Below are 27,974 nucleotides of genomic sequence, written 5' to 3'. Positions count from 1 at the left end.
TCGCGAACGGGCTATCGCTGTGAGGAGGGGCTTGACCGTATCAATTAGACTTGTTTCCTGTCTACCTAAACAAGATTTGTATGACTAAATTTGGTCGCCTCTTGTTGGCTAAATCGCGCTAAGCTTGCGTCGCGTACCAACAGCGGAACCGGTTTGAGCCAATGACCAATCGTGCGCAGTGTTATCGTACACTGACTTCCGGAAATAAGGGTGGTGTTTGTCAGCTGTTGTTTTGATCAATAATTCCTCTTAATATTCGTGGCAAAGAACAACTAAGCTTCTAAAATGATACCCTGAGAGCTAGACTCTCAAATATATAGGTAAGCAAGTATTTATTATCCCTGAACTTAAATTTCAATTCATCGTTTATGTGCGATTGATGGTAAAAGAAAAGCACGATCTTTTCGTCGTTTCGGGAAAATTGGAATCTGAGTGGCATGGTACACTATATGATCGCGGTTGTTTATTTATTATAGATCGTAATGACACAGCCATTATGACATACGAATTGGGATTGATCGACATGATCGATGCTGATTTGGGGGTTATCTTTACCGAGTTCAGTAAACAAAGTACCTGTCATTTGTGACACAAAAGTGGGCAACTCTATATAATATATTGTCGCGGTAACATTGTTTTGTAGCGTGGAATTTGTGGTTTTCTTCACTTCCTTATGTTTTGTATTTTGCATAATCAGTATACATACGACCTGGGATGGGTCAAGGGACATTGTCCAAACAAATGATCTTTTCTAAACAATTTCCAATGAATGTAGGGGTAATTCCACTTAACAAAAATTCAGAAACTATCAAAAAGTCAACATGTATCCAAGTAGGCCTAGCCGTTAGGGCTGGTAATGGGTAACTCGGGTCGGATGGGACCTGAGTAGAACAGGGGTACCTACAGGACTACCTGGAAACGTGGTTAGTCACGTTATATATTGTTTAATGACAAAAAAATCACTATAGCTTGATGGTTACACTAAATTGTCAATGTTTGCATTTCTTTCTGGTGATGCATACATTCCTTTTGACTTGTATATGTTTGAGTAAAGATAATGCTTCAGTCAACTTAAGGGTACACATGATCTGATTGTTTGATATATGTATGTAAATAGTTTTGGCCAGGGCTGTGGTAAAACAATTCCCAATCAGACATTTTGTTCCAAACTCTTGAGACCTACAGTGGGTACCCGGGTAGGGTTGGGTTGTATAATAGGGGTCTGGTACCTGGGTAGTAAATTTGGACTTGTCCCAGCCTAACTAGCCGTGACATAACGCACTGAGTCCTGTATTTGATCAAGCGATGCTACCATGCTCAGTTTCAGTCGACTTTGGATGTGTTTACGAGATTTGCAGATACTGTGATAATTTAAAGCCTAGTCATATGGGCTATTTGCCTTTTACTTTATGGGCTATTTGCCTTTTACTTCAACCAATGGTACCTCGTGGTGCAGGTTGTCTGAGTATTTGACTCGATTTTGGTGACAAATTACGCAGAGGATGTATCAAGTCCGTTTATCCTGATGTAACACAATTTCCCCAAATTTCTTTAGACATACTTTTTCCAGTGTGTGGTAGGTCTTATCGCTTAATAAATTTCCTCGAAATTTTGAAATCTCAGAAAACAATGTGGGAGTCATCATGGGGGATAGACCAGCACTTTTATTAAATTATATTTTTTTATTCACTTCCATAAATGCACAGCCAGGGTGTGCCCTAGTTTTAAAAACTGCAGGTCATTATACCTCCCCCGCTGGGCTGCAGAGAGTCTTACATCTTTTGGGGGGTCATTTTTACAAGGGGCGGTCGGGTAGCCTAGTGGTTAAAGCGTTCGCTCGTCACGCAGAAGACCCGGGTTCGATTCCCGACATGGGTACAATGTGTGAAGCCCATTTCTGGTGTCCCCCACCGTGATATTGCTGGAATATTGCTAAAAGCGGCGTAAAACCATACTCACTCACTCACTCACTCATTTTTACCAAATATTTACCAATGTTAGAATTCATAACTTGAATTGTAAAAAAAACCAGTTATCTTGTTCCACTGATCCTGCTTTTAATACACATTTTAGGTACAGTCAAGTCCTGTTTGTCTGACATGATTGGTTGCATATGATTATGTCGGATTAACAAGTATGTTGGATAAGTGAAATTAAGAAGTAGCAACGTTCATGATCGAAAACTGGACTATTACGGAATAGATAACGCTACAAACACATTAAAACAGGAAAAAGAAATGTTCATATTGTTATGTTACATTTTAAGTGGATATTCATTGTATCGCTGCTTGATATTTAATTTGAACCCTGAATGGGACTTGATGTGATGTGTCTCTGTTTGAATTTGCAGGCCATGCCAAAAACATTCTTCCCTGTCTTCCAATGGCTTGTACTCCTCCAGATCTTCCCAAACCACTGCACCGTCTCCAAGAAAGTCATCCATTTTGACCACAACAATAAACATGAAGAAACGCTATGCTGGACAGTCAAACTGATGCACATTGAAAACTTCACCTCCAAATTAAATTACAAATACTTCAATCCAGAAAACATATCATCGCTGTCAGAATTCCTGGGTTCAACATCACACTTCACCATTGAGAGCTTCCCAAGCCACTACGTGCTCTGTCATTTCGAGGAATCCAATGATGCCAAACCGAACTTACAAGGTATCCATGGTCACCACCAACGCCTAAAGGAACTTAGCCAGGACTATTTTTTACGTTTGAAGAATAAGATTGAGAACTATCTCCAGGGTCATGATGGCGTGGAATGGTTCAGTCAAGAGGTGGTACGAAAGCGGCAGAAGCGCTCCATAGACTTCAATGATCCTTTCTATCCTCAGCAATGGCACTTGGTATGTATACAGGGATTTTACCTCGGTCGATCAATGTCAGGCTTGAAGACTTTCAGGAATAGGTTCAGATTAAAAGCAGGAATAAGAAAAAAAGAAAATAAACTATTGCCAATTTTCTTTTTCCCAATTTCGAAATTTTGTGGGTCCATAAAAAAGTACTTAATAGTAAAAGGCCTTTCCATATAAAATAGTTCAGTTCTGCATGTCATCGAATTGGGATGTTTAGATCGATGCTCGCGATGTAGATCACTGGATTTTCAGGGATTGCCTCTCTGGTCGAGTGGTTGAACTGCCGTGTGGAGAGCGGAAGGTCTGGGGTTTCATCCTCGGCTGAATTGTACCAAAAGGCGTTAAATGATGTTACTTGTATGAAGTTGTCATTTGACCGGACTTGTATAAGCAGCCACACATGCACGCACGAACACAAACACTCATGCATGATCGTCGCTAAAAGTGCAATAATCTTTGACTTGTCATTAAACACCCTTGTCACCAAGTATTGAAGAAGTAAGAATTTATGTATAGTGTCTCAGAATTGTAAGCATTTATGACATGGTCTTTCCTCTCATGCTTATTACATTTTCCAAGGGAAATTAATGTCAAAGTTAATTCACAATTCACCTCCATGCGCGCTGTTTGCAGAACAACAAGCGCAGGTCGAAAATGGACATCAATGTCACTGGGGTGTGGGAGCGGAATATCACAGGGAAAGGTGTCACCGTTGCTGTCGTGGATGATGGTAAGAAGAGATATGTTTTCCACCACCATGAATTTCCAGTTAGGACTTCGGTAGTTAGAGGAATGTGCAATATGTAATGCAAGATAAGTATGTAAAATAAACATAACTCTCTGATTATGGAATTTCTCCTAAAATTAGGGAAACAATGTAGGTTCAGTATAGAGTACAAGACAAGAAAGTGATAAACAGGATCCCGTTGATACTTTTGAGTGTTATTTCTGTTATTTCCTCATATCTGGATAAAACAAATAATCATCAACTTGATACAAGTCGTAAATAGCATGAGAAATACATGTCGAATACATCTGGGCAAAACTGATTCGTTCATGTAAATAGTGTGCATTATGTGTGCATGCATTGCAAGGGGGAGGGTGGTGGGAGGGGTAGGTCGTTCCATAAGAGGTCACTAGTTATGCCAGAGCCCTCTGTTTGCATCTGTCCGATTTCAGTAGGGACATGGACATAAGAATAAAACTTTGCATGCATTGTTAAGAGATGTTGATCGAATTCGAAACCCAGCATAGAGATTTAATATTAGCGTTTTTGTCCTTGGTTGATCTATTGGACAGGGTGCACAGTCTCGCCAAAGGGAACAAGTGTTCTCAGTAGCCAATAAAGATGACATTAGGAATTAATCGTTATGTGATGAATATGTTTGATAATCATTTGGCCCTTGTTTTGAATGAAAGAAAGGTTCGTTTCAAGAGCAGAACTCAAAAACCTTTTAATATGTATGATATGATTCGACTCTATGGGAATGTTGTTGTTTGCACTGTTGTTTGCACTGTTGTTGTTTACCCCAGGCATGGAGTGGAGGAATAAGGATCTCCGTGCCAACTACAACATTCAAGGCAGCTGGGACCTCAATGATGATGACCCTGACCCCACCCCCAACTCACTTAAAGGTATCGTACAGTGGCCCAAATAACAGCCTTGCAGTAGCTGGCACCATTTCTGTCGAGCTGCATGAAATTGTTCTCCACCTGGCTGACTGTTTGGGAGATTCTTTTTAGCCTACATATTGAAGTAATTGTTTGCAGTATTTCAACTGAATCAAGACGCGATTTGTCTCTTATTTTTCGCGATATTTTAATATTTATGATGTCTGAAGATGGGTAGGCAAAGGTTTGTAGCCTTGGCAACTATGAAATACAAGATTTACAGTATTCCCTTGTGGAGTTTCTGCAATAGAATAGGTCCCAAGTACTGTCATCTTATTGTCCTGTTTTGATCTATGCTCGTGATGTCAATCACTGGATTGTCTGGTCCAGGCTGGTTTGATTATACTGAAATTTGCTGTTAAAAAACAAACAAACACTGAATGCAAAGTGGGTGCTTCTGTATGGGTCTTGGAGGAATATGCGTGGCCTGGTTTACTTAGAATGTATTTAATCCACTTTGTGATTAAAAGTCCCAAGGTATAAGTAGGTATTCTTAGTATATACAGGTGATGCATGCCGTAACAGGTGACTATGCTTGTCGTAAGAGGCGACTAATGGGATCTGGTGGTCAGACTTGCTGACTTGGTTGATGCATGTCATCGTATCCTAATTGCGTGTATCGATGTTCATGATGTCAATCACTGGATTGTCTGGTCCAGACTCGATTATTTACAGACCGTTGCCATATTGCTGGAATATTGCTGAGTGCATCGTTAAACAACATGAAACTGAAACTAGTGTATACAGGTGGCATAGTTCATGGGGCAGAGTCCCTTGGGCACGCCAGAAACTTATGATTGTGCGTTCGAACCTGGGTCTCCCCCCGGTTATGTTTCTAGGTTTGTCAGCATCATGCTCGTGCTCATGGGTTTCATCAAAGTGTTGAACATGAGTGACCTGCATCACTTCAGTCTTTCCTTCCACGATAAGCTGATGCACTGTAATCCAACTCTCACTTACACTAGTGTGTATATATATCCATGTGTGAACTCACTCACTCACTCACTGACTGCCCTCTGCTGTGTCCTGTCTGCAGCTACTAACCACCATGGGACGCGGTGTGCTGGGGAGATAGCGGCTGTGGCTAACAACAACGTGTGTGGTGTTGGGGTAGCTCACCAAGCCAAGGTCTCAGGTAAATACATCTCACTCTATCGTGAATCTGTGCCCTAGGTGTGGAATATGTCTTTGGCCCCGAGTCTGCAAATGTCAGTAGAAATTGCAAAGTTGGAATTACAATTTTCCAAATACCTGTTGGTGTAGTAATGTAGTGATGACTAATGTTATGGCTGTGTTGAAAATACATGCATATCACTGACCAATAATGATTTTCCCCAAATTGCCTGCCAAGGACATTCAATTTGGAATTCTGGATAAATCCTTGATCTGAGAAAATGAGCAAATATCAACATCTTGTGAATGTTTAAAAATGTTGAATAAGATCTCTGGTGAAGTCACATTTTAGTCCCATGTGGATGTTGTCCTGGCAGGTATCCGTGTGTTGGACGGACCGATGACCGACAGCCTCGAGGCAGCGGCCTTTAACAAGAAGCTGCAAGTCAATGACGTCTACAGTTGCAGGTAACCGTTGAAATAGAGCAAATAAACTTGTTCCAATCAACTAGAGCACATGAAGAAGGTCGGAGTGAGCTCATGACCATGGAGATATTCTTAAAGAACATAACTTTGAGATTGTGTTATCCTTGAACACAGCCAATTAACATGATTAACAGTCACTCTGTGTTATATAATTGCTAAAGAAATCAGTACGTAAATATAGGGAGTCAGGGAAATGCCTCAGTGCTGTTTTATATCCCCCGCCACAATGTGGAAGGGGGAACAGAGGAGTGGGTGCTGTTCGTTCACTAATTCATGTTTTACAAAGTTTAGACATATATTTTGTTTTAATTTATGTTTAACAACATACAGATCACAAATCTTTTATGTTTTGTAATCCATATATATTTTTAAGTCCTTACGCAAAATACATTGTGCTTATGTCAGAATTCAAATAGAACCTAATTGATAAACCGAGTGATCAGAGTTGTCATTAATGATTGATGAAGACAGTTCATACTTATCATTGATATGATTGGTGAACATAGTTAATAGTTATGGTAGAGACATCTTCCCCAGGCAAGGGAGTTCACTGACTTTGAAAGTCCAGTTTCCACCCTTGCAGAACTAATTTCCGGGCTTGATTGTAGCGCCACCAGTGGCTAGTACAAGTTATGTCCCTTCTATTTCCCTCCAAAATATCTGTTGACGCCCGGTTGATGGTATGCATGCTTTGAAAATCCTGCAGTTGACCGAAACCTGCATGTTAAAATCCATGTTGTTTACGAAACCGGATGGCTAGTTCGTTACACGATTTTGATTGTTAGTCCAGCCAAAATGTAACTCTGTAATTCCTGCCTAGTTCGGCAACTTTTATAGTCAGTTAACGCTGTTGACTCAGAAAGATGTGGTAGAGATTGATATGAGAGAGACAGTGAGAGAGTGATCTCTGAGTGTGCTACGCCTGTCTGAACACGGTGTTGTAACATATGTTGGGAAAGTGGAGGTACAGAAAATTGCATCACCTTAGATGACTGGGCCAGCCGTGCCCCCTACAAGAGAACTGCTAGGTACTTAACAACTGAAATTTAACATCCCCACGTCCCATAAACCAATTTGTTTTTCTGCTTTGCCTAGCTGGGGACCTGACGATGATGGGAAGACGGTGGACGGACCTCACATAATGGCAGCTGTAAGTTTACCTTCATCATCCTCAGTAACCATGGTAACACTCAAAGATGTCAGCTGGTATTTGTTTGTTTTCATTTGTCGTGTAGTGGGAGTCCTTTATCAACATACTTTAAGACATCTGTCTCCAACATGAAGCACTGCAGCTGAGAATCCGGGAATGAAATGTCAAGTTGTCAGTAACGTAACTAGCTGTGAATTAATTTGGTTTGTTTATGTCAAGAGTAAATAGAGTTGAAGTGTAGCAACTGTAGAATATAAAGTCACTTTGTGACAACAGTGCTCACTTTGTCAAGAAGATCCAGGGTAGAGTAGCAACCCATATTTGATGTAAAAGGTGACAATGCTTGTCATATGAGGCGACAAATGGGATCGGGTGGTCAGATTCGCTGATATGGTTGATGCATGTCATCATATTCCAATTGTATTGATCAGTGCTGAGGATGTCAATCACTGGATTGTCTGTTTCAGACTCGATTATTTACAGACCACCGTCATGTAGCTGGACTATTGCTAAGTTCTGCGTTAAACAACAAACAAAACAAACAAAAACACACTGTTAACAGTTATTCATAAAGGTATGATTATTAGCATTAAATTAGTTTTAGTATTATAGCCACAGGTGGATGAAACATTCATCTGTTAGGAAAGATTGTCGTCATTTCTATGTCATAGTTTTCTGAAAAAGCGACCTGATAAAAATGTACATGTTTAGACATTTCCATTTCTACATTACAGTTTATGTTGACGTAGTTAACAAAGCATCTACCATGTAAACATTCACAGTAGCCACTGCTGTTTTCAATTGAACAGATTGATTAAATTATCTAGATTATATGAATAAAAAATTCCAAGCCTCAATACAGATGAGCAGACATCCTTAATATCATTGTCACAAACCTGTTTCTTTGGCATCACAAGTGTGAGATTTTAGACCTCAATCTGAAGCTAAAGTATAGTAAACTTCTGTTCTAGTCTTGGTCACGGTTTGGGCATGGACCGAGTAAAGATAGGACAAAGCTGATTTGCTTCGCAGCCAAGAGTTGTCTCCCTTGCACATGTTGAAGGACTTTGTCAACTTTTCCCTGGACCAGTGTGTTGTTATGTTTGTTTTGTTGTTTCATGCTGCACTCGGCAATATTCCAGCTATATGATGGCGGTCTGTCAATAATCAAGTCTGGATCAGACAATCCAGTGATTGACATCATGAGCATTGATCCACGCATTTGAGATACAGTGACATGCATCAACCAAGTCAGCGAGCCTGACCACCCGATCCCGTAAGTCACCTCTTACCACTAGCATAGTCGCCTGTACAGACAAGCATGGGTTGCTGAAGACCTGTTCTACCCCAGGTCTCCTTGACTAGTGATTCAGGGCGGTTGGGTAGCTTAGTGTTTAAAGCGTTCGCTCGTCACGCCGAAGACCCGGGTTCGATTCCCGACATGGGTACAATGTGTGAAGCCCATTTCTGGTGTGCCCCGCCGTGATATTGCTGGAATATTGCTAAAAGCGGCGTAAAACCAAAGATTCAAGATGGTTCAGCTAAATATGAAATGTCTAAATGTTTTTCAGAAAGCTATGAAGTATGGAGTTGACTTTGGTAGACGTGGTTACGGCAGCATCTTTGTGGTTGCCAGTGGCAACGGAGGTCGTCACCAGGACAACTGTAACTATGATGGCTACGCTAACTCCATCTACACTCTAACAATAGGTAAATAGGATCTGTGATACAGCATGACCTCAGCCCTAAAGAGATGATTGTGCTGCTACTATCTTATGTCAGTATTGATATAGGGGCGGTCGGGTAGCCTAGTGGTTAAAGCGTTCGCTCGTCATGCCAAAGACCCGGGTTCGATTCCCGACATGGGCACAATGTGTGAAGCCCATTGCTGGTGTCCTCCGCCGTGATATTGCTGGAATATTGCTAAAACAGTGAAAGCGGTGTAAAACCATACTCACTCACTCAGTATTGATATAAGTTTAGCATTGATATGTATAGAGAAGTATCACAATATGTCGATATATATCAATTAATAAAAAAATTAGATTTTCCGTATTTGTATAGATAAACAATTATTATCTAGACCCTCAAATGAAAGCTGAATATGAACTTGGTTGATCCAGTTTCTGCTTATTGTCCATCTTAACCATGGTAATCTTTACAAATATTCATGTTTCTTTGGCAGAAAATTATTAATTTCATATCCGTATCTATAAGTTTGTATTAATACATTGTCAGCATAAAATTGATCAATACATCAATATCGCAATTTATGATGACCTCCCCAGTGTTAATAAATGGGGGTTATGACAGTAGTAGCGTGATTGTACTTATACCTTTAGTTTCGGAGAGTTAGTGTTAAAGTATGATGATAGTGTTATCCATACAATAAACTAATATGAGGGGTGGGGTTGCCCACTGGGTAAATCGATCGCTAGTCGCGCCAAAGGTTGGGTTCGATTCCTGACATGGGTACAATGTGTGAAGCCTATTTCAGTGTCTCCCGCTGGAATATTGCTAAAAGCGGCGTAAAACCATACTCAATCACTCGTTTCTGCTGTCTCCAACGTGATATTGCTGAAGTGTTGCTAAGAGTGCTGTATGACAATACTCACTCACTCACTCACTCACTCACTGATAGAATTGGTATCGCAATCCAATAAATATGGCAGTTGAGCGTACATTTCTCAGCTCATTGATGCAGTGGCTCCAATAAGTCTAGGTAGGAGTTTCCTGGGATTGTATGATAAATGTTAAATTGCATTATTCTAAAAATGACACATGATGAAGAGTGTATTACCCACATGTGTTTCCATAACAAAGGTTTTCCCAAGTTTTGCATAATACAATACAGTTGCAATACAGAAACACTAAGTATCTCAATTTGTAGTGTAGCATCTCTTCAATGTAAATGCTTAAATTCGTTAAAACTGAGCATATTGAACAACTATTTGTAACACACAGTTTGTTTGTATGTTTCTGTATACTGAAACTGAAAGTGGTGATGTACTCGCCGAGTGTTTCGCCATGATTGGTTAGATTATGTAACACTGACAAAGGCACTGCAGTCCGGTGAAGATCCGGGATGGAATAGGTCTTTAGCATTCCATGCTTGCTGTAAAAGGCGACTGTGCTTGTCGTAAGAAGTGACTAATGGGATTGGGTAGGCAGACTCGCTGACTTAGTTGATGCATGTTATCGTATCCCAATTGCATGGATCAATGCTCATGATATCAATCACTGAATTGTCTGGTCCAGACTCGATTATTGACAGACCGCCATCATATAGCTGGAGTATTGCTGAGTGCGGCGTTAATCAACAAACAAAGGCACTGCACTGAATCGTGTAGCCTTCTTTACTGGACGTCTATAACACGTTTGTATCAGCGTTTGAAATACCTGCCTGTCCGACCGTCCGAGACGGGTTGATTTCAACTCGGGCTGCCAGATTTTCAAATCCCCCTGCCCGACGGTCGGGTTATATTTCATATGTGAAAATATTCTAAATATTTCCCGATGATAAGCATTAATTCACATGTAAAGATGAATGATAAAATGGAACCAAAAAGAAACCCCGTTATCTTTTAGACAACCTAAAATTTAGGCCCTATTTAGGAATAAGGATATTTACATGATGTATTCTAGGATATTAAATACAAATCTGACCTAAAAAGAGTTTGCTATTTCTTTTCTTGCATTACTTCATGTTCACTGAATTTGATTTAAAGTTTTAATTAAATTATCCTGAGAAACATATGCTTATAGTGGGCAGGCAGGTTTTGGTCAGGGCTGGCAAGTATTTCAGCTAGCCAGTCCTGTGGTCTGGCTGAAATCTTTGGGAGTTTCATACCCTGGTCTGTATGTGTTTGTAATAAACGTGAATGAAAACATGAAACGTTTGGACTTTTCAGGTGCGGTGGATGAAATGGGCCGGATGCCATTTTATTCAGAGGAATGTGCCTCCATGCTGGGAGTGACCTTCAGCAGCGGCCGGTCAGATGAACGGGACATTGTAAGTCGACAGGTTAATGGTTATAACGAGCTGTGTAGTGTCTGGGTGCAGCAGCGGCCGGTCAGATGAACGGGACATTGTAAGTCGGCAGGTTAATGGTTATAACGAGCTGTGTAGTGTCTGGCTGCAGCAGCGGCCGGGCAGATGAACGGGACATTGTAAGTCGACAGGTTAATGGTTATAACGAGCTGTGTAGTGTCTGGGTGCAGCAGCGGCCGGGCAGATGAACGGGACATTGTAAGTCGACAGGTTAATGGTTATAACGAGCTGTGTAGTGTCTGGGTGCAGCAGCGGCCGGGCAGATGAACGGGACATTGTAAGTCGACAGGTTAATGGTTATAATGAACTGTGTAGTGTCTGGGTGCAGCAGCGGTCGGTCAGATGAACGGGACATTGTAAGTCAGCAGGTTAATGGTTATAATGAACTGTGTAGTGTCTGGGTGCAGCAGCGGTCGGTCAGATGAACGGGACATTGTAAGTCAGCAGGTTAATGGTTATAATGAACTGTCTAGTGTCTGGGGGTGAAGTGATACGTAGGTGCACCAGTGCATCGGGTGTTCTCATGAGACAATACGATACACAATACGTTTTTTTCTGTATCGATACAAGACGATACACTTGCTAGAATAAATAACGCTCTTCTCGTTTAATGACTCCCAGTGTTTTTGTCAGATGTCACAGAATCTGTTGTAATTAGCGTTTGTATACTAAAAATAGCTGCTATGAACATGTATCTACAGCCAGCTGTTCCTTTTGTATCTGCTCTCAAATATTTATAGTGAGAAGTTTCCACGCAATGGGATGTAAATATGAGGTGAGATGAGGTGAAATCGGGTTTAACGTCGCGTCCAAGATTATTGCACTTATACAGCGACGTGCATGCACGTGTGTGTGTGTATGGCTGCTTGTACTAGTCCGGACTGATGCCGATTTATAGTTCTAGCTCACTGAGATACCATGCCGCAGTTTAACATGAATACCCCACTCAGACACAGTATACTGACTCCGAGCTGACAAGTCCTTGTTTTAGCCCCCTAATGCCGAGCGCCAAACAGGGTAACAACAAGTACCATCTTTTAACGTCTTTTGGTATGATGCGGCCGGGGATAGAACCCCGGACCTTCCGCTCTCCGGGCAGACGCTCTACCACAAGACCACGGAGGCGGCTATGTAAATATGAGTATTGTGATACTGTACATCATGAAGTGAATGCGACCACTGGTCCCTAGCCAAGAATGTGACTCAATATGAATACGACACCCCCTCCTCTCAAGCATCAGTGGATTTATATCTAAAGAAAAATGTCCTCTGTCAGGTTTACAGGAGAATCTTCACTTTAATCCAACGTTACATTAATCCAATCACACACCAAATAGCACCTCTTATTAACGCTGAGTAGAGTACTTCCACTAAAACAATACATGCGCGCTGGCTCGTGTCGGCCTTTGACGCAGTCGCAAAGAACAAAGACACCGTGTTGCGTTGTTGGCGTCTGTCTGGACTTGGTGTCATCAGTGATGACATAAGTGAGTAGAACTCTTGTCTTGACCCCAGCAGTGACAATTCACAGGACGTAATAAGTGTTTGAATGACATTGTTTATATACTTGTTAAAGTGCGGCTCAATAAACAGTGATGTGGAATACATAGATGTTTGTTTTCAGCGTATGTCAAATTACGACTGGACTACTTTCATGATTGTAATTCATTAATGAGTTACATGTACTTCCGTCGAATTCCCCTTCTTTATTGTTCTTTAGTCTTGTCTAGTTTATCATCATCGTCTTGATAATTCACAGATGTGGCAGAAACTTTCCTTGTGGAGGGTCACACTAGGTATGGGAAGTAAGCAGTAGACCGGGTGATGTCACAAATGACTGTTGTGTAAAGTATTCTTGCACCACTGTGATCATGAAAATAGACATATGAAAATATGCATTGATTCGATGCTAAAATGGTGTGATTTTAGGGTGTGTAAGAAACAGATTACTGCACTTGTGCCTGTCAGGTGCTATTTATCTAGACTGACACTGAGACAATGAAAATATTTCATGTAAATAATTATATTTTTTTTTCTTCAAAAGAAACTTTCCTCTACTGCTGTGTGGAATCAAGGAAACTAGACATGGTTTATTTTCTTCTAGACTTGTCTAGGCTTTTAGTAAAAAAGTATCGATAATTCCACAATCATGATGCAGGACTACCATTTATCTCAGAACTGTTTACTTTCAAAAGGTATCGGACTCGCTTGGCTCATTAGAAACCTTTTGAAACAACTCGTAACATAAACGGTATCTGACTGACACTCGTGTAGGAATCTCTATTCCCCAATTGACACAGGTCAGATGATCCTCCTGTTAACCTCTGTGAAAGGTTGTTGTGATAAAGCTACACTGTTACTGACAGTGTCCCACTTGTTGTCCTAGGTGACGACAGACTGGACACAGCATGGAGGTCAAGGGTGCACTGACCGACACACGGGCACCAGTGCAGCTGCACCACTTGCTGCAGCAATGGTAGCGCTCATGCTGCAGGCTCGCCCCTGTTTGACGTGGAGGGATGTTCAGTATCTTACCATCCTCACAGCAGTCAAGGTAAGACCAACACCAGTGCAGCTGACAGTACAGGCTGCAATGGTAAAGATATTTTATTGAATCTTTTTGTCTTCTACAGCAGGGTTAGAAACTATCAGTTTTAGTCCACTAGTCCTTATAGTGGTAACATATAGCAAAACTCTCAAAAAAGGCAAATTTCTACTAGTCCTTATGATACCTTTACCATTGGGCAGTTTGGCAAAGACTACAGGACTAGTGCCATTTCTAACCCTGTACAGAAGTCCCAATTGTTTGTTTTCATAATGACTTTGTAACGTGACATGTTTGTTATTTGTTGTGCAACATGTTCAAGGGGGTATTTTCTTGTCAGGTGGATGTGGACATTGCCCACTGGCAGAAGAATGGGGCAGGCTTGTTCCACAGTCATAAACATGGCTTCGGGCTGCTGAAGGCATGGAGGATGGTCAATGCAGCCAAGGTCAGTAGAGTCTTGTCGTGTGGTTCTGGGCAGGATGGTCTACACAGCCAGGGTCAGTAGAGTCGGGGTGTGGGTTTGTTGGGAGAATGGTCAACACAGTCAAGGTTAGTAGAGCCTGGGTGTGGGGTTCTGGGGAGGATGGTCAACACAGCTAAGGTTAGTAGAATCCGGGTGTGGGGTACTTGGGTGGATGGTCAACACAGCCAGGGTTAGTAGAGTCAGGGTGTGTGGTTCTGGGGAGGATGGTCAACACAGCCAGGGTTAGTAGAGTCGGGGTGTGTGGTTCTGGGGAGGATGGTCAACACAGTCAAGGTTAGTAGAATCCGGGTGTGGGGTCCTGGGGAGGATGGTCGACACAGCCAGGGTTAGTAGAGTCTGGGTGTGGGGTTCTGGGGAGGATGGTCAACACAGTCAAGGTTAGTAGAGTCGGGTTGTGGGGTTCCGGGGAGGGTGGTCAACACAATCAAGGTTAGTAGAGTCCGGGTGTGGGGTTCTGGGGAGGGTGGTCAACACAGTCAAGGTTAGTAGAGTCTGGGTGTGGGGTTCTGGGGAGGATGGTCAACACAGTCAAGGTTAGTAGAATCCGGGTGTGGGGTTCTGGGGAGGATGGTCAACACAGTCAAGGTTAGTAGAATCCGGGTGTGGGGTACTTGGGTGGATGGTCAACACAGGGTTAGTAGAGTCGGGTTGTGGGGTTCTGGGGAGGATGGTCAACACAATGAAGGTTAGTAGAATCCGTGTGTGGGGTACTTGGGTGGATGGTCAACGCAGCCAGGGTCAGTAGAGTCCGGGCGTGGGTTTGTTGGGAGGCTCGTCAACACAGTCAAGGCCAGTAGAGTCAAGGTGCGGGGTTCTGGGGAGGGTGGTCAACACAGTCAAGGTTAGTAGAGTCCGGGTGTGGGGTTCTGGGGAGGGTGGTCAACACAGCCAGGGTCAGTAGAGTCCGGGTGTGGGTTTGTTGGGAGGATGGTCAACACAGCCAGGGTCAGTAGAGTCCGGGCGTGGGTTTGTTGGGAGGATGGGTCAACACAGTCAAGGCCAGTAGAGTCGAGGTGTGGGGTTCTGGGGTTCTTGGCAGGATGGTTTCACATGTTGTACACAGTAATGTATTTGGTTTGGGTATGAAACATTAGATGTGAGGGTGTTCATGTTACATTACATTTGATGGGGTGTTCACATGAGGGTGGCATTGACATATGATGGTGTGTTCACATAAGGGTAGTATTGACATGTGTGTTCACATGAAGGGGTTTTGATGAGTGGTAACTGATGTCAGGCAAGCTAAAATTATCAAATACTCCTAGAGGACGAACAGATACTTACAGTAGTTTAATTTATATTTGTTTTGATGTGTGATTTTGACACAGAAATCACGGCCATTCAGCCGATCGATATTTATTAACAATTAGGCTGAGGTTTGTCTCTTGATGTATCTTTGCGCAGGCTTTGCGCTGAAACCTGTCTTTATTTATTGATGTAAGCGGCCAGTTGCTTACTAAACCAAAATGGCGGATATGAGAAAGTTTTTCTCGTCGGAGGGTCATGTCGACAAAAAGTTGACTGCACAGGCAGAGAAACAAAAACTTAATCAAAAACAATACGAAACAAAACAGAAAACGTGTTGTACAATCTGCGTGGTTGAATGAATTTGAATGGGCAAATTTGACGATGATAACAGCGAGTTGTATGGCACTGTCTTGTTGAAAATACCCCAAACTATCTGATCCCAAACGTGGACTCGTAACTGATTTACATCATAATTTCAGAAAAGAAACTTTGAAATTTCACGCTAAAAGTAGGAAGCATATTCAGTGCTGTGAACATGATAAAAGTTTTGACAAACCCCAGACTGCGCAGTTTTCCAAGTCAATGCAAAAAGTTGAAGAAAAAAACATCTTTCATCATAACTTAACTGTTCAAAATAACTTAACTTATTATTCCTTAATTTATTCAATATTGACTTACTGTGGAAATAAAAACACAAAATAAATCTTGAAACAATTTATTTACATTGTTTTCAGTTGTTACATGGTACATGATACATGATGTTGTCTGTTCAGCATTGAGCAATAGGGCAAGTGAAAATTTGGCAGGACAAGTGCAAAATAAAAAGTACTTGCCCTGCAGAACAAGTAGGGTTGAAATTATTTTTCGAGCCCTGGGATGGTATTGACATATGATGGTGTGTTCACAGGAAGGGGTATTCACATTTGAGGGTGTGTTCACATGAGGGAAGTATTGGCATTTGTTTGTGTGTTCACATGAGGGAAGTATTGGCATTTGTTTGTGTGTTCACATAAATCGGTATGTTCATGAGTAATGCCATGTTCAGACATAAGTGATGATTGGAAATTGTTATAAACAAGCAGTAATGAAGAATACAACTCAATGCCCAGTTAGGTACTTTGGTTTGTTAATGAGGATGTTTTGTTTCAGATCTGGAAGACAATACCTTGGATGACCTCATATACTTTTGGCAACTCGAGTGTAGACTTGACAATCCCTAAAGGGGCTACCCACGCGCTCAAGATCACCCATACAGGTAAAAAAACATGTAACATTGGCAGGAGCTGCTCCAGGGACACTCCTGAAGATTCAAAGACAATAGACCTACCCAGTACCCCATGCGTGCCCCTTGTGGGGATTCCTAAGGAGAATAGACCCCCAACCCCGCCCAATGCTTGTCTCAATGTGGGGATTCCAAAGTAGAATAGAACCACCCCACCCCACCCCACCCCACCCCACCCCACCCCACCCCACCCCACCCCACCCCACCCCATGCTTGTCTCCCTGTGAAAATTCCAAAGTACAATAGCCCCCAACCCCACCCATGCTTGTCTCCCTGTGGGGATTCCAAAGGATGATAGACCCACCCCACCTCACCCCACCCCAAGTCACACCCCATCCCAACCCACCCCACCCCATGCTTGTCTCCCTGTGAAGATTCCAAAGGAGAATAGACCCCCAACATCATCTCCATGTGGGGATTCCAAAGTACAATAGACCTCTAGTACCTCAGTACCGCATGCTTGGGGATTGTGAAATTAGGAGAATAGGAACTTTAACTTAGTTTAAGAAAATAACAATTTTGAACAATATGACTAGTTTTCCCAATTTGATCTGCTAAAGCCTCTTAGTTAGATATCCTTGATAAGTCCCTCTGTTTGTTTTGCTTGTAGTGTCTGAGGAGGATGTGGATGGCTATGGCCTATACATACTGGAGAACGTGGAGGTGACGGTGACAATATCGACTCCCCGGCGCGGACACATCGGTGTCAGACTCCTCAGCCCCAGTGGAACTGTGTCTGTGATCGGAGCCCCTCGACCACTGGACAAGTAAGAGTGCCATGATTATATTCAATCAATATAAGTATTGGGTACCCCATGGGTATTCTGGGTTAGAATAGTTCCCTGGCAACCTATGCTGGTCGTAGGAGATGACCAAATGGAGCGGGTAGTAAAATTTGGTGGCTTTGTCAAATACGTGTCAGTCGGACCCCGACATCATGGGATGTTACTCATTACATCAATCACTGGTTTGTGATAGGATTCTGTGATACAGCTGGAATACTGCTGTGGCTTAGCAACATTCTTGAAGATTCCAGTGATTTAAGGGCTTAATCTGGACCCCGAAGTTATACTTCACCTCCATTTTCTAAAATAACTGCCTGCCAGTGTGTCTGTGGCTGGTGACTTTTCTGTCAGGCTGCAAGAAGTTTGCCTCCACCTGCCCTACTGTCTGGAGGTAATTTTAAGACTTCTTACGTATTCAGAGTTCCTCTAAATTCGCAAGTAATTGTTTGCATTATTTCAACTGAAGTAAGACACGATTTATCTCTTATTTTTCGTGATTTTTCTCATACTGTCGTTAGCCATCTATTATTAACAGTGGATGAAAGGAAGTAACTACACTTTCATTGGCCAATCCAATCTTGATTTTAGTGTATTGGGATTGATGTTAAGACACTAATCAGAAATACTTCTTCAAGTCTCGTCGGCATGCAACATTCATGGGTTACTTGGGTTTGAATTTTGTTTCGAGCACTGTTCACCTCACCTGTTAAAGGAGAACTACGATGAGGTCAGTTGGAAGTCCTTTGATACCTAGGCCACCTTGTTTATTTGTTTGTTTGTTGTTTAACACTGCACTCAGCAATATTCCAGCTCTATGACGGTGGTCTGTAAATAATCAAGACTGGATCAGACAATCCAGTGATTGATGTCATGAGCATTGATCCACACAATTGGGATACAATGACATGCATCAACCAAGTAAGCAAGCCTGACCACCCCATCCCGTTAGTCGCAAGCATAGTCAACTTTTATGGCAAGCATGGGTTGCTGAAGACCTATTCTACCACGGATCTTCACAGGTCCCTGGACCACCTGTGCCCTCATAGAATATTGACCAATTTAGAAGCCTGCTACATCTGGTATGAATTCATACATTAGCCCTCTCAACGTTTCCCCCATTGGTGCTCCCACTGCAGCTTCCTCTGTCCATTGCAGCTCAACATTTGGCTTTCAAGATTGGACTTTTTCCACTGTCAGATGCTGGGGGGAGAAACCTACTGGGGAGTGGACTCTCATCGTCATGGATACAGGTACTTGTGCAGATCCTTTGTTAAACATATTACGCCACAGGAAGACATATCAGGGTGCCATATTTCAAGCTCCCTGTTGTCCCTGGAACTTGAAATACTCTCTCATGGTCAATTTCCAGGCAGTCAAAAACACCCATTGCCTGATATGCCTGGGACAAGTACCATATTTTCCTGAGTATGGTGCACACCCAGGTATAATGCGCACCCCCCTCTAGCAGATTCAGTATTTTGGAGAAAATTTTTTTATTTGAATATTATGTGCAGAATTTGTATTTTCCCTGTAAACTAAACCAGAAACAGCAATCAACTGTACACACACACATTTCTTGGAATCTACGAGTGATTCGGTTAAACTTACCCAATGCTATAACTTTAAAGGATTTTGATGAGAGGATCAGGAAAAATTGTATAGGAAACTATCAAGAATAATATATTCCAATAACTTGTTATTTTAGTTGCAGCTTTTACTAAATACATTTATAATGATAATAACCCTTAGCGTAGCACTTCGGTGCAGCTGATCACTATTGCCGGCTATTTTTTTTAACGTGGAACAATTTGACCAGTCACTGTTGAGGCTCTCGCGCACGTGTTCTCGAGAACTACATGTTGACATAGAATCATCAAACTACAACAAATGTGACTTTTAACGAGTCAAAGTATGGCATTTATGATATATGTAGCCATTCTCTATCAACTAAAGTTTGTTTTAAGGCATCAATACCGTTAATCTGACCGTGGTTGCTGTTAATAACAGTGAGCTGTGCGATCTCTCGATCGCTTTACACACGATTTCGCCGAAATTAATTAAAAGGGCAAAAATGTACCCCTTCTGCGCTATTTTTTTCTGTCAAAAAGGGTGTCAAATATGTAATCAATTAAATTGCTAGTAGTTGGTCAGGACGCTTATTGGAACAGGGCGCGTAATACGGCAAATATGGTATATGTCTTAGCTGGTTGAACAGTCAAAACACGATTGGTTTTGATCCATGTAATGTGTACTTACAGATTCTCTTAGTATTAGTTCCACACTTATGTTTAAATCATTTCAACATGTTCACTAAGATACAACAGAATTAGCTAATAGAGAAAGCAGGTCAGCAGATGCCTAGAGAAAATGAAGCGACGTTCACCCTAGTACAGCCTTACAAATTTGTATATTCAAAGACTAATCCAGAGGTCCTGTAATCCTTACTTCACAATTCCTCACAGTTTGTAGCTTTTGTTGTTTGAAAAAGACAAATGTTTTCAAAGTTTACATTTTCTGTATTATTCAGTTCCATTTTGTAGAAATATTGAAGCATTGAGAATTAGCAATCTCATTAAAATCAAATCTTGGTTCTCGCTTCTGCTAAGAACTGAGGACATCGCTAAGAACTGGGGACATCCCATTACAGGTCACGTCAGAACAACCTTTCACGAACTTTGACCAACCAATGAAATGATTAACAAGAAGTCAGCTTAAGCCAGTCAGAAAGCAGCTTTCTCAAGCTATACAGCGCTAGTTGCAAACAGGTGACTTCAGTTCCAAACTACGCTTTGAAACATAGTTGGACAAAGCTCTCGATTCAAGATTTGAAAACTGCACAAATTCTGGAATATGTAATAGATGGCTGAGATTGTATGGCAGTAGTTACCATGGTTATGGAAATTCTCTTCCATTCAAATGTTTATCCCACTGAAGTGAATCATGGAATCAGTCATACAGCCCATAACGGTCATTTTGACGACCCCCGTGGTAATGTTTTTAAGGATGATTAGAAAACTCATTCCGACTGTTACTTTCCTGATCTGTAAGCGATGCTCTGACTGTTCAGATGAATGGCCCTTCTGACCAGTAATTGGATGTCCTCAGATCATTGTTTAGCAGTATGTCCCCAGCACAATTTAATAAGTTATTTTATCAGTGACCAGTAGATGTCTGAAAATATTGTAACAGCAGTACTCTGGTCCTCTTATTTAAGAGAGTACTTGTTGGGTTCAAGGGATTTATTTTCAATGGGCGTAGAGAACTACACGGTAGTCCGGATCTGCCCTAAAACATACATAATTTGATATAAATATCATGGGTATCATTATAAAGGCACTAAATAACAACAATACTAATTATACATTTAGATCTATAGTTCCTTACTTTTGGCATATATATATATTAACAAATCCTTCCAGATAAAACAAATTACACTCTATATATATATAGTTAATAATGCATAATTAATAAAACATAAATAGCATACCTCGTCTCAGGGACGCAGGCTGGAAACTCTCTTATAGAGACGTGCAGTGAAATAGCCCTGCACAAATAAGTATACTACATATAAGTATACTACATATAAATATATCACATAGCCACAGTTACACTAGCATGTATGGAATACAAGCATTATAAATTCTACAAACTACTATACATATATACATGATACATATACTTATATCACTTCTAACCAATTTAAACCTATTTTATATATAAATGTACATTTGGCTATTACCTCAGTCAAATACACAGTTAAGTTGAATTAAGAATACATTACAATGTCATAATACAATGCTAGCTAAAATACTATATCTAACAACAATGATTAAAATACATAACCTAAGCTTCCAGATAAATAAAGTAATAATTAAATGAACTTACCCTATATGATTCAGTGCAGAGAACGTGTTGAGAAAATATGTCCTGACTGACCAGTAGAAGTGTGATCAGTGTCCCCACATAATTGCAGAGAACATGCAACAAAGCTAGATCACAAAGAGCACCTAATCACAGGCCAAGCCTGTGACTGACCCATTGACAATAGCCAAGAAAGAAATGTCTGAACTACCCAAGCTATATACAGAACTAGCTTACCTGTGAATTAGTAGATTTGTGCAAGTGCTGAAGTTAACACAAGTATTTAGTAAAATAAATGTTAAATATTTAGGTTAGCTTATTAATTTAATTCATGTTTGGTTACTATGATGATACTTTAAAATCTAACAATATTCTATTTACAAGCATACTGCTACAATATAAGCAGGGCAGGACAGGGCTTTGAATCAGCAGCAAGATCTGATCCATGGAAGGAAGGAAGGATGGAAGGAAGGAACCAACCAACCAACTAACCAACCAACTAACCGACCAACCAACCAACCATCCATCCAACCATGTCAAGCATACAGAACTGTAAATTGATGGTTTCTATTTTCAGACAATGGCCGCTTCATCAATGGTCACCTGCTGAAGTGGCAGATCATACTGTTTGGCACTCCCTTCACTTTTGAGGAGTTCCAGGCCAGGAGGAGGTAACTCATGCAAACCAAAGAGTTTGCCATTTTATCAAGATAAGGGTGTTTTGAAAATAAAAAGAGGATGCTTTTTTACGCCACTGTTGCTTCCTGATTGGAATGTTGGGCAGCATCAATCATAAACTGATGAAGTAAACAAATTATGTCTTCGGGTAAACCTCTCCCCTGCAATGGTGGACCTAAATTATGCTCACACACTTCTGTTTCAGTTTTAAGCATGGCAGCCATATTGAAATTGTCTTTTTGCCTAAACTTTCTCTGCACTTATGATTTTGATACATTCATGTTGTGCTGACGTAGCGACACTTCTGTATCTTCCTTTCTGCATCGTCTTGTCTACCCTGACAATATTTTTGGTAAATAATGTCAACAGAAGTAATGCCTGGAGAACTTAAAAGCTTCTGACAGTTCTGTGTTGAACATATGTCTCTCCCATTAACGTCTGTTACCATGGTTACAGGGAGATTGCACATGCCATGTCTGGTGAGTTCCTCAATGACAGCTACAGTCTTCCCTGCATGCCGCCGCCCGTCATCGCCCATCCGGACATACCCATGTCACAGAAGACACTCAAGGTAACCCATATCATCATGTCAAACACAGAGTTGCCTCTCTTAGTAGCCCCAGGATCTGATTCAGAGTCATTAAGGAGATGGAACTTGCTGTGCAGTGTCGTGTTCCTTAGTAACCCCAGGATCGGCTGATTATGGGTTAAAATCCAAAATTTACGGATCACCCACAGGTGGCTTAGTGATTAAGGAGATGAGACTTTCCGTGCAGAGTTGTGTCCCTTATTAACCCCAGGATTCGATGATTGTTGGTTCAAATCAATGATTTGTTTGTTGCCCACTTGTTAAAGAGCGGGAAGTGTTTCATCTTCAGTTCAACCAGAATTACACATTTCCCAAAGTCAACTAACCCATGCAGATCTCTGCTAGGATTGATCTTCAGGGACCCATGCTTGTCGTAAGAGGCGACTAGCAGGATCGGTGGTTGGGCTCCCTGTCTTGGTATGCATGTCATTGTATCCCAAATGCGTCGATCAATGCACATCATGTCAATCACTGGATTGTCTGGTCCAGACTCATATATTTACAGCTGGAATATAGCTGGAATATTGCTGAATCTTGGATTAAACAACAAACAATCATAAGTAATACGTAATCGCAATATGTCCTGCTACTTTAAGAGATAATTCCATGCTGTGCTCTGTTACAGGTGCTGGTGTTGGCGTGTGTGTTCTGTCTTGTGATGACAGTGTATGAATCACTAGAATATGCTATGTGCTACAATGATGAGAAAAAGGAACACCGAGCTAAAATGAAGCTGGCTGCCCGTGCCCAGAGATTGGCCAATCAGAATTCAGACAACATAAATCCTGATGATGTGAACGAATCAACAGGGTTGTTACAATCTGAAGAAATTCCTATGCAAACATTTTCTCCTGGAGTTGAGAGTCACGATGACAATTCAACAACAACTGCAGAACAACATAATCTTCAGCAACAACATACACAACATTTTGACTTTAATTCTGAAGAATTCAATTTGGATTCCGACCAGTTTGAAGATACCTTATTTGATATCAGCACTCGTGCAGGCCATACAACAGACAATCTATTAGAGAGTGTTCCTCAATCATCAGTTGCCAGTTTCCAAGGCAACCATCTCCTTGACAACCTGCCTTCACTCAATACATATCCCAATTCAAACGGAACAAGTCTTTCAACCTCATGTAACAATGACAGTCTTTCATTTGTTGGTGCTTTCAACAAACCACACAACCAAAGGAACTGGTTGGATGATCATGATCATCATCGCTATGACAACCAGACGTTAGGAAGTGAATCTGGTTTCCATAACAATCATAGCCATGGCAACAAGATGTTTTTTAAAGCTGATACTGTTATCCATGGTAGTCATTCCATCTTTGATTCTATGCGAGGAGAAGTGTGTTCAAATGAAGATGTGATTGACTCTAGCTGCGACAGTCAATCAGATGTTTTGAGGTGATGTTATTTATAGAATGACCTTGTGGTTTGTGTGTTGTACATAGTATTTGTGTTTCTCTTGGAATTAGGAATCGGGTATATTGACAGTGACAGTTTTTATTTAGGAAATACTATGCAGAAATATCAATATTTTTTACCATGTTTACTGAATCATGACTGGACTAGTAGTTAGTATATGATGTTTGATACTAAGGGGCAACTTGCCATTTCGTTTGTCAGTCTCTGATATTTTCCTCCGATAAGAAACTGCGTGAAGAGCTGAGAAACCCTCAAGTCAAGTAAAATTTTGTATAAGCCAATCCATGTTGAAGAGAAACATTCTGGTATGAGTGAACAAAGCACTTACAACAGTATCTCTGATATCTGTATCTCAAAAAACGAACATGAAGAGGCAGTTTCAAATGAAAATGACAAAGGCCATGATTTGTATGATAATTTATACAACCAGTCAATTCTGAGCACCATGCATCTTCATCATTGTTCATACTTTTACAGGTGTTATTGTTTACAGGGAGGAAGCGGTATGATGAAATGGCAACTCAGTGTTTTTTAAACTGTAGATGCATGAGTTATTGTAGTTGACAAACATGCTACTCCAACCCCCCTTATCTATCTGGACTGGCTGGTGTGTGTCTGGATGGTGCTCGGAGTGTGGCAGATTCTTACAGTTTGTCTTCGAGTATTGACACTGAGTGACCATGTGTAATTAGGGAAACACCGATGTGAGGGAGTATTTGTTTCATCATGTACTGGCTGGTTTGACAACTTGTTGAAGAGAAGGAAATATATGCTTCCTTACTTCTTTTACATGTATGTGGATGGTCTGCAAAAATAACTGAGTCATGAAACTATTGCGTGTCACTCGCAGTTTTCGCAAAACTTTCCAGATTTACAGTAATTGAAATCGTGGTCAAACTAACCGAATGAATACATGTTTTGTAGCTCTTTGATTCTATATTTTACCTTCTTTGTGTGATTTATTTACACCATGGCTGGGCCATATCAGGGCTTGTTGTACTTCAATGTGTCAGGAGATGTTCTGTCAGTTACTTCTGTAACGGTCCTGATGGGACCCTGTTCATTTAATACTTAGGCCCAATTGTCTAAAGAATTGCAGACGACCTCTGTGGATAGAGCGTCTCTAATGAGGCTGCTCCTGTTGGCTCTTTGTTGTCATAATGGGTGTTTAGATTTACTTTCATTTGTCTGTGGTTCGATCCCCGGCCGTGTCATACTGAGACGTTATTAGATGGTGTTATCTTGCGCTTGGCATTAAGGGGACAAAACAAGGACCGTATTTCTTGGGGTAACATCGAAGACCCAGGTTTGATTCCCCATAATGGGTGCAGCCGATTTTGAGTGATCCTGTCTGTAATAATGCTTGAATATTGCTAAAAGCAACGTACTTACCATCAAAGGAGTTACAAATGTTTACATTTTCTGTCCGTTTTATTCAATTCCAATTTGTAGCAAAATTGCATTAATATTTAGAATAATAATTGTGTTTGCCTTAATTATGATGGATGCAGATGGCCACATATTCAGATCATTTTTTTAAAAGAAACATCTTTCAGCCAACCAGGTGTTGACAAAAGAAATATTCAGGTTAGTGCTCTGAAGATGCTTTTACTTTGTAGTATATCTTTAGATCAGAACCTTTTTAATACAACATCAAAGAGTTGAAATGAACATATTTTTCAGTGGAAAGTATTAATTACAACTCTTTGCAGGTTATTTGTTAAGACAATAAAAGCAACTGGACCTGACCTTATTGCAAGGCCTTATTCTTGCTTCAAAAAAGATCTTACTTTTAAGGGAGTGGTGGGGTAGCCTGGTGGTTTGAGTGTTTGCTCATCATCCCGAAGCACCAGGTTCGATTCCCCACATGGGTACAATGTGTGAAGCATGTTTTTGCTGTCCCCGGTCATGAGATTGCTGGAATTTAGTGATGTAAAACCATACTCACTCATTCCTTATAACTAAGACATTCACGATACTCACAAAAATCACTTTGTGATTATACAACATCTTCGATGATCCAGGGTATAAAAACATCATTGGATTATGATAAATATGCAGGACCCATTTTCCACCAAGTCTTTGTATCAGAAGTAACCTCATCTTGTCCCACATCTTGACACACTCATGAGCAAGGGTAAGTAGATTAGGATAATAAAACTCTGGCTGCAAAGTGGTCCAGGGTACTTATCTTACTAGAATGGAGATATAACACCCTGGATAATGAAGGATGAAGATGGTAACAGTTTTCATCATTAAGCCTCTATTCTTGGTGGACAGGGGAAATTGTGCAACATATTCAATTATTGTGTGCGGGAACATGGTATCAATATCGATCTCTTGTACTTAATCTTACAAAAGAAAGGATTTGCAATTTGTTGCTGAATTTGAATATATGTAATTAAATGTCTTCCAGTGTTTTCATCTTGATGATGTTGGAGGTGGTTCTGTTCAATATTGTAAGTGGGATTTCTGTGCCTGATGCAGTCTCATCAAATCATATATATTTCACTCCCATATGCCACACCTAACTGCATGAAGATTATACTTCATAGAATGGTGCATCGGATAAACTTGGACCGTCCATGCAGGATGCAGATGTCAGCTTTCTACATTCAGCTTCATTTCTGTACCCCCTTCATTTAGAAATTATGATTTTAATTGAAGAAAACATACAGGAAACAAATATTCCGTTGTTTGTACAACAGTTTAATGGCACGACCTTCATTATTAACATTCGTAACTGATCTGACGATTCACTTGACGAGACCTCCATTGGTGGTATTCTGAGGTCTTCATGCAGAGAGGAACTGTGTCAGAGTAAAAGATCTGATTTGAATGAGATTGCAGCTGTTGCCTCCTTGTCATGGACGTGTCACCTCCATCAGAGGAGGAACTGTTTGTGTGAAGGTGAAACAAGTGCATTTAGAAAAGGAGGATAAAATTATTTTTTCATAATGTGTGTTTAGTTTTGCTTTTATTTGTTGGTGGTTTGATCCCTGGACTTGTCATAACCATAGAGGATGAAATATAGGGTTTGTTGTTACCCTGCCTGACTCTTGCATCAAGGGGGTAAAACAATGACGGAGTCAGATTCATTGTACTATCTTAGTGGGTATTCGTGGCATGGTATCTCAAGGGGCCAGCATTATAAATATGAACATAAGTCAGGGCAAGTACAAGCAGACTTACTCACACACAAGTGATTACAGATAAACTTATCCTATCTCACAATAAGCATTTTTCATCCTTTCGTTCATGGTATGGGAACGCCCTAGAACAAAGTTTTCAGATAAAAACAAAACATTTCACACTTCCCAGCATCACCATGGTCATCATCTAAACCAAAGTAAACACTGTAAACACCTAACACGACCTGATCACCTGACATAACCGCCACACCAATCTCTTTCACCCGTAAAGATCCGGGGTAGAATAGGTCTTCAGCAACCCACGCTTGCTGTAAAAGGCGACTGCGCGTGTCGTAAGAGGCGACTAACGGGATCGGGTGGTCAGGCTCGCTGACTCGGTTGATGCATGTCGCCGATCACAATTGCGTGGATCGATAAACATGATATCAATCACTGGATTGTCTGGTCCAGCCTCGATTATTTACAGACTACCCTCATATAGCTGGAATATTGCTGAGTGCGGCGTTAAAACAACAAACAAACAACAACCATTCTCTTTCTCATCGCCACTGTGTGGGCACGTAAATAATTATT

The 27,974-nt window shown here is 41.0% G+C and overlaps 1 protein-coding gene across 1 annotated transcript; it reads left to right on the top strand.

Annotated features, from left to right (window-relative positions):
• Positions 1-18: 18 nt before the first annotated feature.
• Positions 19-27,181, top strand: LOC139458319 (proprotein convertase subtilisin/kexin type 7-like). The gene is made up of 17 exons (XM_071239707.1): positions 19-320; positions 2,351-2,857; positions 3,500-3,596; positions 4,400-4,501; positions 5,574-5,672; positions 6,028-6,118; positions 7,232-7,286; positions 8,858-8,996; positions 11,198-11,298; positions 13,724-13,891; positions 14,223-14,330; positions 16,767-16,872; positions 17,510-17,666; positions 18,840-18,934; positions 22,123-22,216; positions 22,680-22,794; positions 23,438-27,181. Exons 2-17 carry the CDS (start codon positions 2,354-2,356, stop codon positions 24,230-24,232), a joined length of 2,826 nt encoding a protein of 941 aa, XP_071095808.1. The 5' UTR covers positions 19-320; positions 2,351-2,353; the 3' UTR covers positions 24,233-27,181.
• Positions 27,182-27,974: the final 793 nt, after the last annotated feature.

This window comes from Haliotis cracherodii, unplaced genomic scaffold (genome assembly GCF_022045235.1).
Source record: "Haliotis cracherodii isolate W230 unplaced genomic scaffold, xgHalCrac1.p SCAF_12, whole genome shotgun sequence".
NCBI classification, from domain to species: domain Eukaryota; kingdom Metazoa; phylum Mollusca; class Gastropoda; order Lepetellida; family Haliotidae; genus Haliotis; species Haliotis cracherodii.
This window is presented reverse-complemented; position numbering and strand designations above follow the sequence as displayed.

What these genes read in the sequence shown, in the direction of transcription:
- LOC139458319 (XM_071239707.1), top strand. Translation starts at nt 2,354, where the DNA reads ATGCCAAAAACATTCTTCCCTGTCTTCCAATGGCTTGTACTCCTCCAG. An exon ending in CCATCCTCACAGCAGTCAAG is followed by an intron (nt 13,892 to 14,222) that starts GTAAGACCAACA and finishes TTTTCTTGTCAG; the next exon opens with GTGGATGTGGACATTGCCCA. An exon ending in GCCCCTCGACCACTGGACAA is followed by an intron (nt 17,667 to 18,839) that starts GTAAGAGTGCCA and finishes TGTCCATTGCAG; the next exon opens with CTCAACATTTGGCTTTCAAG.